Source organism: Mugil cephalus, chromosome 10 (genome assembly GCF_022458985.1).
Source record: "Mugil cephalus isolate CIBA_MC_2020 chromosome 10, CIBA_Mcephalus_1.1, whole genome shotgun sequence".
Taxonomy (NCBI): domain Eukaryota; kingdom Metazoa; phylum Chordata; class Actinopteri; order Mugiliformes; family Mugilidae; genus Mugil; species Mugil cephalus.
This window is the reverse complement of record NC_061779.1, coordinates 26,452,501-26,469,121: the sequence shown is the minus strand read 5'-3', so window position 1 is coordinate 26,469,121 and position 16,621 is coordinate 26,452,501. Positions and strand designations below refer to the sequence as shown.

The 16,621-nt window shown below is 39.4% G+C and overlaps 1 protein-coding gene across 1 annotated transcript in view; it reads right to left on the bottom strand.

Annotated features, from left to right (window-relative positions):
* Nucleotides 1–16,621, bottom strand: part of LOC125015020 (neuronal acetylcholine receptor subunit alpha-7) — a 36,631-nt gene that overhangs the window by 18,229 nt on the left and 1,781 nt on the right. The window contains exons 2-4 of the mRNA XM_047596643.1: nt 15,848–15,987; nt 6,896–6,940; nt 2,874–2,983 (exon numbers count right to left, since the gene is read on the bottom strand). Coding sequence (XP_047452599.1) covers nt 2,874–2,983; nt 6,896–6,940; nt 15,848–15,987 — 295 coding nt within the window. The remainder of the gene's footprint in view (nt 1–2,873; nt 2,984–6,895; nt 6,941–15,847; nt 15,988–16,621) is intronic.

Sequence of the window (16,621 nt, the reverse complement as noted above, 5' to 3'; positions counted from 1 at the left end):
AGAGAAAATAAACAATAAAGTAACAGATTAAATAGTCCGTCTTCTGCATGTCCAAAAAGGAGTGTGAGGAAGTATAAACTTATTTTATCCCACCCCTTTTAATAGCTCAGTGATTTACGTATCATCTACTTCCTGTCAGTATAATAATAATAGTTTTTATAATAAACATATATGCATACATACATACACACACACACACACACACACACACACACACAACATACACGCATTACCAAAGATAACACAGAGTATATGAGAAAAAACAAACAAACAAGCAAAAACACTAACAAAAATTAAATGACAATAACACCAATGAACCTTGTAAGAATCCTCTCTTTATATATTTTTTAAACTGTTTTATATTTGGACATTCCTTGAGTGTCCCCTCCAAACTGTTTCATAGTTTAATATCACAAATTGAAACACAAAAAGTCCTCCTTGTTGTGTGTACTCCATGTGTTCTGTAGTTTAATTTTCCCCTTAAATAATGAACCCCTTCCCTTCCAGTAAATAATTTTTGAATTGTCTTGACTGTAAGAATAGTGAGTTTGTGTGATCCCTATATCCTGCCCCATCAATAATCTGCATTGCTTTCTTTTGTAAAAATGATTAGTGAATGTACTGCACTTATGTAACTATTGCCCCAGACTTCAACACGGTAAGTGAGGTTCTTTTGGAGGGAGACCACTGAGCAGACCCAGAACAAGTGGCATGTGAACCACTATTAGACAGCATCCCTCAGATGTGTCAGTATCTACACTCACTGGCCACTTTATTAGGTACATCTTGCTAGTAAAAGGTTGGATCCCCGTTTTGCCTTGAGAACTGCCTTAATTCTTTGTAGCATACTTTCAACAAGGTGTTGAAACATTACTAATTTACTATCATGTCCATATTGACATAGCATCAAGCAGTTGCTGCAGATTTGTCATCTGCACATCTATGCAAATCTCCTGTTCCACCACATCCCAAAGGTGCTCTATTGGATTGAGATCTGGTGACTGTGGAGGCCATTGGAGTAGAGTGAACATTGTCATGTTCCAGAAACCAGTTTGAGATGATATGAGCTTTGTGACATGTTGCATTATCCTGCTGGAAGTAGCTGTCAGAAGATGGTACACTGTGGTCATTTAGGGATGGACATGGTCAGCAGCAATACTCAGGTAACCTGTCGCATTTAAATGATGCTCAATTTGTACTGAGGTTCCAAGAAAATATCCCCCACACCATTACATCACCACCAGTTACTGTTGCCTTTCTATCATCTGGAACCAGTCCGCCCATTCTCCTCTGACATCTCACATCAACAAGCCATTCTGATGCTCGGTTTGAACTTCAGCAAGTTGTTTTGATCACCTCTACATGACTAAATGCATTGAATTGCAGCCATGTGATTGGTTGATCAGCTGTTTGTGTTAACAAGCAATTGAACAGGTGTACCTAATGAAGTGGCAAGGGGGTGTACGTGTCAACATTACATAGTTTTCCTACAGGAAATCAGTATGTAGAAGAATTTGTTGACTGTCAAAGAAAGCTCAGAAGTTACTCTAAAATAAGTTTACTAAAAAGTTCAAAATCAGGCTGTGGCCCCATTCACCAGACCACTCTCATTAAAGCCAGCCAGGTCAATATTCCCTCTGAGAAGCTGACGCCCACCCCCGACTCCACCAGGATCAAGCTTTGCTCCTAAATGCTCCTCGGTTAATGAGCTGAAACGCTTGTCAACATCCAGCAAAGAGCCTCCCACAGCCAGTACCTCTGATGTGTTTGTTAACAGGGAGGTATTAATCCTGGCAGGGTGAGAACCTATCTTTAGCACCAATAACAGGAGGGAATTAGCTGAATTAGCTTGCTTACTGAATCAGAACAAATTCTTTCAGGGTTTCCCACTGTGAACTAAAACATCCTCAACCCTCTAGAAGGCAAAGTTTTGTCACGTTTTAGATTTTCAGTGAAACATTCAGTGCGGTTACATGTAGAGCTTAATCGAGCATTTCAAACAACAACCATAGGGACAATAGTACATTTTTTAATCTCGTACATAATGTTCGCGCTACTTCTGGTGCAGATAAGATGCATGGTATACCTCAGACGGTTCTTCTAGTGGCTCTGCTTACCTTCTGCTTCTGCAACCGACTTTCTTGGAAATTTTTGCTCCGGGGTCACATGCCAGCGCAGTGGTTGTGGAGCATGCACACACTCATTATCCGATTGAAAACTGTGGTAACCCCGTATATATGCCGGAGAAAATCGAATTCCAATCGCATTATCTGTGTGTCTTAATCAGTTAATGAGAACTCCGAACTTTAATCAGAGTAACGTGTTTACATGCACTTAAGTTCTCCTGTTATAGTCCGATTAAGGCAATAATTAGTTTTTTAATGTGCATGTCAACACACTGAGTGTGAGTCTACTAGAGACAACTTGATCCTGATGTTCCTTCTCTTTTATGCCCTTTTACGTTTAAAAAACAAAACTCACAATGGCTACATTGTCCCCTTCTCAGAACTACAGATTAAAGGGGATTAATAGTCTGAGGATTATACAGAGAACATTTAGTAATACACATAACTTCAAATGATGCTACTGATTATCAGCTATATTTAACAATTTATGCTATATCTATAAGTTCATAAACAGGATAATAAATCATTTTGATGGTTGACTTTAGAAATATCAAGTCGCAGTATAATTTCCCTTATCTAAATAATTTTAAAGATGATACACAAAACATTATCAATGTAATGTTTTATTGCATAAATAACTATACAAAACTGGCCAAACTTTAGTATGGATTTTTCTCTTCAAGGTATTTTTTTCTGATTTAAGAAGTAGCCGTTTTGTTGTGTTGATTGGCAGCAGTGAGATTGTACCTGTTGTAAAGCAGGATGTCAGGCCTCCAGATCTGACTGTCAGGGAACCGCACATTGGTTACACCTGGATAGTCAGATGTGTTCCACTGTAGGTAGAAATCTGTCCAATACTGCAGAACACACACGCACATAAAACACATTAATATCATAACTGATGTACACAACAGCCTTGTACTGGACACAAATAGGATATAATTCAAATAGAAGATAATCTGATGTCAAACCTCTTTGATATTTTTGTTGTCGGTGACAACATATCAGATAATTCTTCCAGTATACACTGATCTTGCCAGAAGAATTACAGCTACCACGTCACATAAAAATGAAATGCAAACAGTCTCAAGCTAAATGACTTTGTTCCTCATGGCAGTTAGGAAGTTTTATTATCTGAGGTTTTAATGACATTTTTGCGTGAATATTTAATAGTCACAGAAATGCTTACGAACCTCACAGGAGAAAATAAAAATAATAGAAATGAAGTAAAGCTGTTAACTGCCACTATTGTCAAGTGAAGTCTAGTCAAAGTTTATTCCTAAAGCATATTTTAAAACAACCTCAGTTGAACAAAGTGCAGTCCAAGCAGGACAAATATAAATAAATCAACAATCTTCAGTCATCCTGTTCAACTTGGACTGAAGATCAGCAAGAAGAATAGGGTTTTCAACAATGATTTAAAATGCTCCAAACTCTGGGCAGTTTTGACATAAAAGTGTAGGCTGTTCAACACTTTAGGGGCCACCACTGAAAAGGCTCTATCGTCTCTGGGTTTGAGCCTGGAGCTGAGATGGTTCAGAAAATGTTTATCTCTGGCAGCATATTGATGACTGATCCAGTCCGATGTACAGAGAGTTACAGTAGTCTAAGTAATGAAGGTGTGAATTATCCTCTCAAAATTATGTGTTTGGAGGTAGGTCTTCACTTTACTCAGAAACCTTCATTTAAAAAAGCTTTAAACAATCCTGGAGCAGCTGTTCGTACTTCACCCAGTTTCTTTCTGCCGCTTCTCCACAGTTCTCCTCCCATGGGACAGTTAGTTCAATATGGATGGCTTTCTTTCCCTCATGAGACCACATGACAACATCTGGTGTTAGAGCTATGGACAGGATCACCTCTGGGAACTGGCGCTTCTTTCCAAGGTCCACTTTCATTTCCTACCCTCAGGCTAAGTTCAAAAGGTTTATTGTCTCACTCATGACCATTGTCTGTTTAGCAGTGCTAAGTGGTGGTTTCATTTTGGCTGGCTGTTTCTTCTGCCTCTATTGCTCCAAGATGTTTGCGAGAGATGCTAGAAACTTTAAACTTCCTCCTGAATTAGAGTACTCCTTTACTCGGGAGTGGCCTTTAACTAATGGTGAAAATCAGAACTTACGAAGCCTTGCCTTCTGGTGTGGGTTGCCATTGATTTCCTTGATGTTGAGGGAACTTGTAGCCTGGTCCACTGCATTGCTGGCAGCCTGCTTCCTCCCTGATCTCATGGTTATTCCAGACTCTTGGATCGGCTGATCTTCAGAGTCACGGTATGTTAAAATGACTCTGCATGTGGCAACTTTAAACTCTTTCACAACATACGTCCAGGAAGTTGGAACTGACCTGACTTTATGTAGAGCCCGACAGATGAACTGATTCCCAAGGCATTGCACCTATTGCACGGGTAACTTGAACTTTTTACTTGGTTTTCCTCTTTGTATAACCAAGCACTTGGCTTAAAGATCATCTTTGCCCAAGTTGCCATGCTGCTGAGTTCTGCCAAAATCCATCTCGCCTGCACGTGTTGTTGTCACAGTAAGGTGGCCCATGAAAGCTCTGATCGCCAGTCGTCAATGTCTGTCTGCAGTTATTGGTCCTCTTGACTCCTTTCTAGCAGCAGAAATGATCAGGTTTATTCCCATTACGAACAGGATGGGAGAGATGGTACATCCTGGTAGTATTCCTTTCTCAACTTTCAAAACTTATTGTGAAGCTGGAAGATTGGACCTTAGTTTAATATCTTCAAAGTAACTGGTGACGAGACCCTGGATGTGGTTTAGGATGCAGTAATGGTTCATAGCCACTTTGATCAAGCTGTGGGAGATAGATCCATATACATTTGCAAAGTCCAACCAAACAGCTGTGGAGTTGACTTTATCTTCTTCTGCTTCTTGTAGAAGCTGACTAATCCTTTGGAGGACTGACGTAGATTTTGCTCTTTTATGTCATATCATATTATATATTATGTCATGGTAAACTGTATATGTTTGGACTGCAGTTGGGATCTCTTTTGTTATGTGTCTGGGCATCCACACACAGGGTGGGCATCTGCTTCAGTGTTAAGGCTGAGGCAGTTTTTAATCACGTTGACATTCAAACATCCACACACTTCCCGCTGCAGAAATGTTTTCACTTGCTTAAAGACATTCATCCGTCTTTGCACAAAAAACCCATAATAACTCCATCAGCACTGGAGGATGAGAAGAGGCAAACGCCAAATTAAAATAGGCCAAAACAATAGTCGGTCCTGGGAGGGGACCGTAGAGAGGAAATGCCAAGTCTCTGGGGATGGACCAACCTTTCCATCTGAGAGGGGCAGATTAGGCTGGATTAGTGCATTACCACCTTATAGACACACATTCTACAGGACTGAATATTAAATCTAATTAAATTTGGACTGCTGCATGAAATGGGTTTAAGCAGCTGTCTTAATGAAATCCTATGCTCTCTGTTAGTTCTACCATTCACACCACAGTCAGTTCTGGCTGACAAAAGACAATGTAAAATCTGAAAAGTGAGTTTTGTGGAAACAAAGAGAAAAGTTGGCACTTTGAGCTCCCTTCTGGATTGAGTTTTTCTCCATCACAACAAACTTATCTGGGTCAAGAACTGAGGTTCTGCAGTTCCTCTCAAGTAAGGGATGATTTAGCTACAGGCCTTTATTTGTTGTTAGTATTTACTTGTTTTTTCCCCAGAGTCAATTTAAATTTTACTCTCAGTGTTCCCGGGGCCCTGACCACAAATCTGTAATGGGTAGAAGTTGTTCAGGTTTACGTTTCTGTAACTGCAGTTTAAGGGTTCCATGACACACAGAGAGAGAGAGAGAGAGAGAGAGAGAGAGAGAGAGAGAGAGAGAGAAAGTATGGCATGCTGACAGTATGTAACCCATCACAAGAATACCTCAGAGCAAATGTTTGACATACTTACATTTGTTCCCTTTCTTACTGAGACTAAACTATAAATAGTATACATAAATTTATAACTTATTCGTGAAGGATTATTAATAGGAAGCAAAGTGCAACAATCCACAGTTCACAAATGTGCCGCTCTGACAGTAGACTATCTTATCCTAGCGGGATGTTCAGACTGCTGATGTGTTATTATGGAAATTAGGTGTGTGGGTGTTCCGACATGAATAATACACTACAATTATTATTTTGCCCTTTAATTGCCCTGAATTAACTTATTCGTTTAGATCCTGGGCTTCATAGTTCCTGGAACTGTTCAGTCACACAAGTTCCTAGAGTAGTAGTATTTTATTGTAATTGTTCAACAATATTCTGTCCTTGAAAAAGATTATCCAATGCACACTCTGTCAGTTAAAAAGTCTTTATTAATATGGCTAGGTCATTAGAACCGTTAAAAAACTCCTACGTGTTTCAGCTACACTCCTTCATCACGGGGTCAAATGAAGGCGTGTAACTGTAATGTGTAGGAGTTTTTTAATGGTTCTGACTTGGATAATTATTTACAACTTATTACTTTGTCCCATCCAAAGAGCACCAGAAATATACTTTAGTCCAGGAAGCACTCCTGCACTTTCTTTGAATGTTCTTTATTTACTACAATTTTGTCAGACAGTGGTGTTTGTCATAAGGAAGAAAACATCAAATGTTTTATTAATTCTGTAGTGTATCCTCTCAATTGTTGGAGAATTTTTAGAATGCTCCTAGATGAATCGTCAGTTAAACTTCTAAACACAGATAAAACACAATGAAGGAAAAGGAGAGAGGAACAGAAGAGGTACAAATCCTTTCAAAGGGAAGCAAACTTACCAACTGGAGCCAGATGTTAGTGGTAAGTACTTGATTCTTCTCATCCTAAAAACAGAAAATAAAAAACAATTGTTCTTAGAAGCTAAGTGGAAGTGCTTCTACACAAGCTATTAAATGTCAAGAACCTTTTCCCAAAACAGACGTTAAGAACAAATGTTCAGCCACGCAAGTCATCATCCTACAGCCAACTGTGTCAGGAATAACCACAAAGGCAGTCTGTTACTTATAGTACGGTAGCTGAGCAGCTGTTACCTCACAAACGTATTCCTGCTTTGGGATTATACCAGCTGCAGCATATTCAAACCAAAACCATATTCACCCCAATTCAACCCAGTTGTAAAGTTTTGAGACTGTACTTTGACTGTTGTGTTGCCACGAAGTATTTTCTGCTACAATATTACTTTTTATTAAGTGAACTTAAATGATTAATTTCACTGTTCAATTCATTACTTTAAAGCGGTGGTGAGCCAGCAGAGGGGAAGATGTATATTAATAATGCCAGTTTGATGCATGTCCTGCCTGTTCTTGGGAAGCTAAGTGTAAGGAGAGAAACTGGGGATGTAAGCAAGTGTCTGACCTGCAGGAGGAGTGTTGTAGAAATCACAAAGGTCTTACTAAAATATATTATACATTTATATATTTTACACAACTGACATTGTGTCGAGGACCAAGAGCAGCCATGCTGGTGCAAAATGTACTTTCAAATATGTTGGGCAAGAAAGCTCAACGCACTGCAGCTTGAGAAAACAAGCAAATTAAGATTACGTTTTTCATCCATTCAGGTTTAACAGCAGGTGCAGTACAAATATTCACAGAAATGTGATGCTGAAACTCACAACCAGCAAACACAGAAAGGTGCCAACAAAGAGCAAATGACAACAGAATTGTTCCCAGGGTCCTTTGAAGTGAACTTCATGACATTAGCATAGTTTTGCAAACCTGGTTGTGTATTTTGTTAAATCATTTAAAATTGGCTGCCAAGAATCAGGTTGTAAAATAAACATAGACATATTTGGTGGTGGCCAAAGAGAGCTTTGGTGAAGAACCTCATACCAGCATGGAGGTGGCAGTATTATGGTTTAGGTTTGCTGTGTCAGGGACTGGCTAGCCAGCAGTCACTGATTGAAATATATTCTACATAATATACATTCTCATGAAATCCAAAGCCCAAAGAAGGGAATAGCATGGGCCCGCACATGGTTTCTCAAACACAACAAGAACACACACACACAGAGACACACAGTAATGATCGGTTTGAGAAAAATGAGAAAACATTAGTTTTCCAGTGTGACTGGCAAACAGCAACTGGCTGCTGCAGCAAAAAATACTGAGACAATGAAATATGGCAGAAACCTAAACTACACGAGCTCAGGTGAATACCTCTGGAGTACTGCAGAGTTGCACAGAGTCAGACCTTGCATGAATCATTTGTATACATTGTCGATGCTTATATTTGTGTCTTAGATTGGTGATAGTTGTTTATTTTTGTGTTTTTGTATTTTCATGGAAGCACTATGAAGTCGTTGCCTGTCAGAAACTGCAGTTTACACAAGTATGGGTTAGTAAAGTTATTTTGTCCCACATGTTGAAACATCAGGGTTGCAGCAGAGTGAGAGGGAAGCAGAGCTTAGCTATTCTCGACCCTAATCTCACCTGAGAGCCACAGACCAGAACAGCCAGCAAGCCAGAACGAAAGCCCAGTGGTCTGGATATAAAATTCAGAAGCAATGAGGCAAAACAGCAGCAGCTGTGATAGTGTGCTCAGCAGCAGAGATGATTCCAGCTGATGACCACCACCACTTCCCTCCACATAGGCAGATTTTCACTGGCAGAGCAGAAGCGTCAGATAGACACAGAGAATGATAAGACTTTTTAAGGTCACACTGAACAGAGAGGTTCTTTTTGTCTGGACTCTTCTTTAGGAATGAGCATAGAATTCACAACTCATAAATACAGTTTAATATTTTAAATGATATACAGTAACCCTACAGAGGTTATGCCATTAAATGGCAAGCCTGGTGTGGCTATCCTAGAATGTCCCTTTTTAAGACGTCTCTCCTTAGTTCAATAGCCTACCTTAAGACTTTAACAAAGACTGGAGCTAAATCAGTAAAGCTGCCTTTGTATATAGGGATCTGTGAGACGGAGGATGTGGAAAAAATCATTTGAACTGTACTTTATGTATCAGATAAGTTTCAACTGAGAAATATCTAAAACCTAAGCTGAAACAATTGGACTTAGTTGAGTTTGTCCTTGCCTTTATTTTAGCTTTGTTTTTATCTGTCTAAAACTTCTTACAAATGAACAGCAATAAAACAGAAGTCCTCCTTGTCTGTTCAAAGTCCACTCTAGCAAAAGCAACAGTTTCTCAATAAATGTCAGTGGTTCCACTGTACTTCTCTCCCCTCAGTTTAAGAGTCCGGGCGACGTCACAAATACATCAGTCAATTTCACTCATCCCTAACACAGAGCACTATCGCCAGTCTGGTTCAAAACATTCCCCCATGGACCACATCCTCCCAGTTCTTCAGCAGCTCCACTGGATTCAAATAAAACCCTGCTACTTACCTTCAAGGCCCATCACAACCAAACTCTGTCATATCTATCTGAACTTCTTTAGTTGTACACATCCTCACATACTCTCTCCTCCTGAGCCACCCAACTTATTGTACCACCAGCCCGACTGTCCAACTCAGCTCCACACCTTTGGAACATTCTCCCAGGCTGACATTCAAAACACAAACTCTCTGGCATGTTTCGGATCAAGATTCAAAACACATCTTTTTAAAATAACCCCTGCTCTAGGGGATAACCAGTTACAGATGATGAATCAATGAGTGAGAGTAAGATAACCAAAAGATTAATTAACTACTCATAAAGAAACAATTAATAGATTTATAAATGTTTTGATTACACTGTTTATTTTAATTTTACTTTAATCTAATCTTATTTTATTTGATGCGTCTTGAGGGTTTTATGAGTGTTTACTTTTATGTGCAACAAAGCTATGGTGACAAAGTAATTTCCCTCATGGGAATTTCTCTCTGTTAAGTCTAAGTCTAAAAAACGTAGTTCTGATAGAACTGATCGATTGTAAAACTTCTCATTTGTTGCGTCCTTATGTGGGGTGGTCATAAAGTAATAGTAATAGTCAAAAATCAAGAAGCATTTCGAAGTCTTGAACCTTCTCATCACAGACCATCCACAGACCTTCACTCTCTTGTCTAAGGCAGAGCAGCTACTACTAGTGACAAACTGACCCTAGGGAGGACTGAAATGAAAGAACTGCCACATTTTCCAAACTGTGACCAGTACACACTATTTTTAGCATTTTATATAAATACACTGCTGGAGATCAAAAGCTGCTTCTGTACATGACTGAATCTGGATCTGAGTCATCACCAGGTATTAATAAGTAATGAATTACAAGGCTCAGCAATGAATATGTATTCTAATGGCAGCATCAAAATGACAACATAAGTTTAAGTCTTCTGATAATGGATCAGAACTGATCACACTAAAACCATGCGAGAGAACAGAAACATACAAACACATTTACAAACACTAAAGATACTAGGATAGATGAGACTGAGTAATGAGGACATTCTGTCAGAAGGTGCTGCAAGTAGCAGCCACACTGAATTTGTTGGAGGTATTTCTGTTCTCACAGACTACAGTGAGAACCTTTCATCAAATATCTCTTCAAGCTGGATAATGTCTTGCACAGTGTCATCTTACTGTGGGGAATACCCGTTGCACTACAACACAGGTCGTGACTAAATATTGGTTATATACTGTGGCTCCAACTTGATGTGTTTTAAGTTCTTTATGAAATGCTTAATGGGGGATGTAGGACCACTGATGAACTTCAAACTGAATTTTCTGTATACAGCCAAGTTCAGACTGAGTCACTGATACTGGAAAAAAAACAAAAAAAACATCACGCCCACACAAAATATACACGGGAACACAGAGAATCTTTAATAACTCCTTTAACAGTCAGCAGGTTTAAAGTGTTGCTGTTCTTTTTTTATTCAGTTTCCCAAAAATATAGTATTTCCAAGACCCTGAGCAACAGTTACAATATTTTGCTGGACAATGCTAATTCCACAGGGGCATGATATACACACAAAATGACAGAATGCCAGAAAGAGACATGGTTCTGAGACATTTATTCTCAGCGCCTCATCTGACACCAACTCCCAAATGTTAAATATTGTGTACTCAACACCAAAATCCCACACAGACAGGCAACGTGAATTTAAAGTTCATGTAAATATCAGCGTTCTTCTGGGAGAAACAAAACAAAATACGAGCTGCTGTCTCCTACAGACTAACCTCTCTTGTTTCTCCTGTTCTTCTTTTCTCTCTATCTTCTCTGTTTCTACCCGGCTGGCCTTCAGCAGATGGGTTCCTCCATATGAGCTGGGTTCTGCTCAAGGTTTTTTCCTGTTAAAAGGGAGTTTTTCCTTGCCACCTTTGACTTGAATTGAATTTCAAATTCAAGTGGTTCAAACTCATGGTTATGTACACCATCACTCCATGAGAAACATTAGCAGACCTACATACCTGTAGGCCCTTTTGGCTTGAAAATATTAAATGCTGTCTGTATGGTAGATCTTTTTAGTTATTGTTTATTTTGTGACAGAACCACGCATTTGATGGATGTCAGCAATTTATTCTGTAAACCCAATATATGGGCTTTTTGTTTGGAGTTAATGACTATCATTTATACTGCATTGATCCGTCATGGGGAAATTCTCTCTCTGCATTCGACCCATCCATTTGTTTGAGCAGTGGGCTGTCACATGGGTAGTACACCGAGAGCAATTTGGGGGTTGCTCAAGTCACCTCAGCCATGGGATGTGAGCCTTTGACCATTCAGTCCCAAAGCTGCTTCTCTAACCAATACCACAGTGTGAGGTTGTTTCATTCTAAAGCTACATTGTCATAGAAGCATATCAATACACTGGAAAGCTTCAGACAGGGAGAGGAGGAGACAAACAGACAAAAAGGAAGAAAGAAAATGTATTAATCCAACTATTGCCTCTGATACCAAACATTACAATAAAAATAAACTGCTTATTACGTAAACTGTGATCAAGGAGAAGAATGAGTTTTAATGTAGACAGAAATGATGAGAAAGCCTGCTGAACTGTGACATGCTAGAGACATGTTAGAGTCCAAAATAATTACAAATGTGGAACAATACACAGAAGCACACGTAACACCCTGAACAGCAAGTTAATTACACATGAGGAGATGTGATGCTGTGTGGACTATTACATTTTTTTCTGGTTTCAACTGAGATGCAAAATGAAAGGGAGAGATAACTCCAGAGTTCACTAAACTTCAAAGATTAACATTCAAATAATGTGTAGCCACACTCAATCAGTTATCAGAATATATATAGAAAATGTAAAATCCTGCTTCTTCACTCTAACACACAGACACACTAAGAAAATGTAGTAGGAACTTAGGCATACTGCAACTATTGATATCTATTGATATATTGACAATTCTAAAGTAACAGTTTTCTAAAAACAAATAAAAAATAAATAAAAATACGTAGACTTAATTAATACATTTGGTGTAATATTATCACAGTTAGAAAATCACATTAAAAGTTTTATCAACTATTGAAATATGCTGAATAATGTTGGGATCACCAGCCAGAACATGGATCAACTATCAGCCACAACATTAAAACCACTGCCAGGAGAAGTAAATGACATTAAACATTTTGTGACAATTCACTGTTCTGCTGGGAAACCTTTGGACCTGACATTCACGTGGATGTTACGTAGACATGTACCGGCCACCTAGACCAGACCAGACACTCCCACCTCATAGTGACACTCCTTGATGGCAGCAGACATCCCCAGCAGGATGCAGCCTGACACACACACACACACACTTTAGGAACAACTCAAAAACATGTAGAACAGCACAAGGTGTTGACCTGGCTTCCCAATTTACTAGATCCCAAAATGATCAAGTAACTGTGAGATGACAGGACCCAAAGGCCCATGTCCATACCTCCTAGCCCCCAGATTAGATGTTCCATGCTATACATGGGTCTATCCAACTCCAAAATGGACAAAAAAAAACTATTTGCTGAGTGCTAGGTAACGTGTGTGTGTGTGTGTGTGTGTGTGTGTGTGTGTGTGTGTGTGTGTGTGTGTGTGTGTGTGTGACTGCTGCTCAGGTTCCTCCACAACCACGGGATCAGAGTGACTGCCCCCAGAGGATTGTGCTAGGGTGCACCCCAAAATGAACTTCATGTATTATAATTACACACTTAAGATCTATACAGTTGTACATAATACCCATTAAGTGTTTAAGTGAGTTAATGCCAGTCATTTCCCATAGCACTGAGAGTTTTAAGGTGTTGGGCATGCATGTTTAATAATGCTAAAATGCGGCTAACTGAAGTCATTGTGGGTTGCGCATACTCTCGTTATAATGAAATACAGAAACTGGGACATTAAACTAAATAACTTTAATGAAAGTTACTATGACCTCAGGACCCTGAAGACTTTTAAAGGTTACATGTTATTTAAAGATTCACAAAAGAGCAGCAAATGTGTCATTACTATAGAAATACTTGTCAAACATATAGAAAATCATTCAGGCAAAGCAGCAGAAGTAATCATACCTTAGAGGCTATTACACTCCTACACCACTTTTGAATGAGTTTGTAACTTAATGTGTAGGCCTACTTAAGAATCCTCTGAATCTGTCTGGTTGAGTGTGTGAGGCTGAACTAAGTCTTCTTGCCAGGTGGAAATGCAGAACCCAGGGCAAGGCAGCTCATTTTAGTAAAAGACAAGGTAGAACCCAAATATAAGCAAAAGGCCAAGGCGCAGAAAATCCAGGAGACTCAACCAGAGAACACGAGCAGGGAACTTCAAGGAACCATAGGGGAACTTACAACAAACAGAGGCAGAGGTAGGACCGTACATATGTATGCAGGACTAATTTAGCAACACAGTTGAAACTAATGAAGAGAAGAGCACAAAGTAAGACAGGGTAAGTGCAAACACAAAGGTGAGAAAACATAGGGAGTAAAATCTGCTTAAACGCAAAGAGATGACTACAAAATAAAAGAGGAAATACAAAATAACCAAAGAGAATAAAAAAAGGTACCAAACACAATGTCAGAATGGACTAAAGAGTCAAAAACGTGGTACCATGACAACACCCTATGTAGCATATTCAAGTCATTTATGGGTTCCAGAGTGTGACCAGATTTATTATTAACTTCAGCTAGCCTTTGTTATGAGCAATGGCAGATATAGAGGGAAAACAAAGATTTCATGCTGACATTCCCTCTGAGGGATTGATTTTGTGCTCACATCTGACTGGCAATGTGCCTGCCAGTGGAACAATGGCTGCACATAGAGGCGGACTTAGGTAGGGGTGACATGGGCAGCTGCCTAGGATGGCAAAAGAAAATAGACAAATAAAAAAGCCTAACATTCATTTCATTGATGTGATTACTTCTACCCTGCCCACCACGTCCACTGAGTGTAATATGACTTCACTTTAAGGGTTGAAGTGGGCACAACTTTCTGATGAGTAGACAGCATTCTGCTTGCTGGACAGAAGATCTCAGTCACAGATGTTGAGGGGGATGAGGATATGGGCGTTTTTATTTCTGGTCGAGGGCAACCTATCAAATAGTGGACCTCTATAGTAGTCTACTATGAGTTGTACTATGATTAAAATGACACCACGGCACTCCGTCAGATAAACCACCCACCACTGACCATGCCACCACAAACTCTTGCATGTGTAAATGTGTGGAAAAAGATATGATTCTACTTCAGGAAGTTTGCAAATTGATTTTTAACGATATGTGCATTTTAATGGAGTATGGAGCACCCTCTGGTCAAGATGAGGATGAGCATGTCTACTTGATGCACACGACTCCAGTCTACAAGAGTGTACCATACCGTGGTTTTGTGATCCAAATAATGCAAACCCTCACAGACAACACTTTTAGACCAAGAAGCTAACCAACAGTTACAAAATTGATGGAACTCAAATATGAAGCTTCATAGTGCTCCATCAATCAATACAATTTTTGTTAAATGTCCACTCTATCCACTCCAGGAAAGTATTTATTCTGAAACAAACACTTCCATGAGTAGATCTACAGGGACAGCTGTTCCTTCAGTTGAAATTAGTCGGTATATTTGCCTTATACAAGCATGCTTCTTGAATTAACATGCAAATGTCAGTCAAACCTTGGTATCGCCACAGCATTGGCACCCTGAGGTGACTGACACCTCACCTGTCCAGTCCACAGCCCACCACCCCTCTGTTCATGTAGAGGTGAAGCCAATTGGAATCTGTTCTGCAGATGAATGTTGCCCTGTGTAGTCAATGAAATTCTGCCACTAGCGGTTACAGTATTTCTGATAAAACGTGTTTCCTCAGACCCAAATCATGCCTCTCCAAATGGTCCAAGAACAACTTCCAATTTTGGGTTAGATGCTCATTCCCCTATACGCAGACCACATGCTGAGATGTCCTTGAGAAACACAATGAGCCTGAATTGCTTCTGTTGTGAATGTGTGTGTGCTTGTGTGAACAAATGGGTGTGCAATTGACTGTAAAACATTTTGAGTACAAATAGATTGAAAAGCACTATATAAATACAAAACCATTTACCAAAAAACTTCTGAAATACAGCAAAGCATTTTTTCAAATGTTTTTGCTCTACTTACTGAGCCACAACCGCCCCTGTGCAAGACCTTTCTTTATTATCATTTATGGACAATGGTATAAATCCCATGTAAGCTAAAATAAGTAACTTCACTAGAAAGATAAGAAAGATTCACATTCATTCCTCAAGATTTCCTTTTTTTTCTTTAATTATTATTATTTATTAAATTTTCAATATTGAACATTCCTGACTTCCCAGATAACTTTGTATGTTCTTACCACGTCCATGATCTGCAGCAGGCTGAAGCTGAACTGGACTGTGAGGCTGTGGGAGTCATTGTTGACTGGTCGTTCTAACGGGTTGTAGTTCTTCATCAGCTCCTTGTAAAGGCGCCGCTGATACATCCCCTGCAGAGAGGCTGGAGAAAAAATTATAAAAGGATATGAGAAGTATAGAATTGGTGTTTGGTGTCCAGTGGACTTACCCTACCGCACTATCCGCTTCAAATTAATAATAACTGAGCTCTCTCTTCTTTTGCCATTACTCTAATTAGAAAAAAGTAGATGAAAGCAGAGGATTGTCATCAGCGTGTGTCAGCTGGTCTTACTGTATGATTTAAATATGTAGCAAAACAAGAAACTGTTGTATTGTCCAGTGTTTTCTGTGTAATTGGTTGAGATTGATGTTGTTTTCATCTGTATTTATTCATGTACAAATGAATGAATGAAATACTGCACTGTCGTGGGGCGACATGAAAATACAATGAGAAACGACAGTAAAGTTCATTTTGACTCTTGAATTCTGTGTTGTATTTTGAGTGGTTGGTTATAGCAGCACTTACGTGGTGAGAACCACGTTGCAGCCTGTTACCCACCTCTAAATCTCTAAATCTGCTGTCAGTGTCTCAGAGTGAGATTTAGATTTCACTGCATTTCTCTCACAATTGTCACCTTTCATCTCAGTCAGCCCAGAATTGCATCAGAGAAACGAGGCTTGTAACCTCTGGTTACATCAGCCTTGGTAAAGTTGACTGACAGGAGCTGACCAGCAAC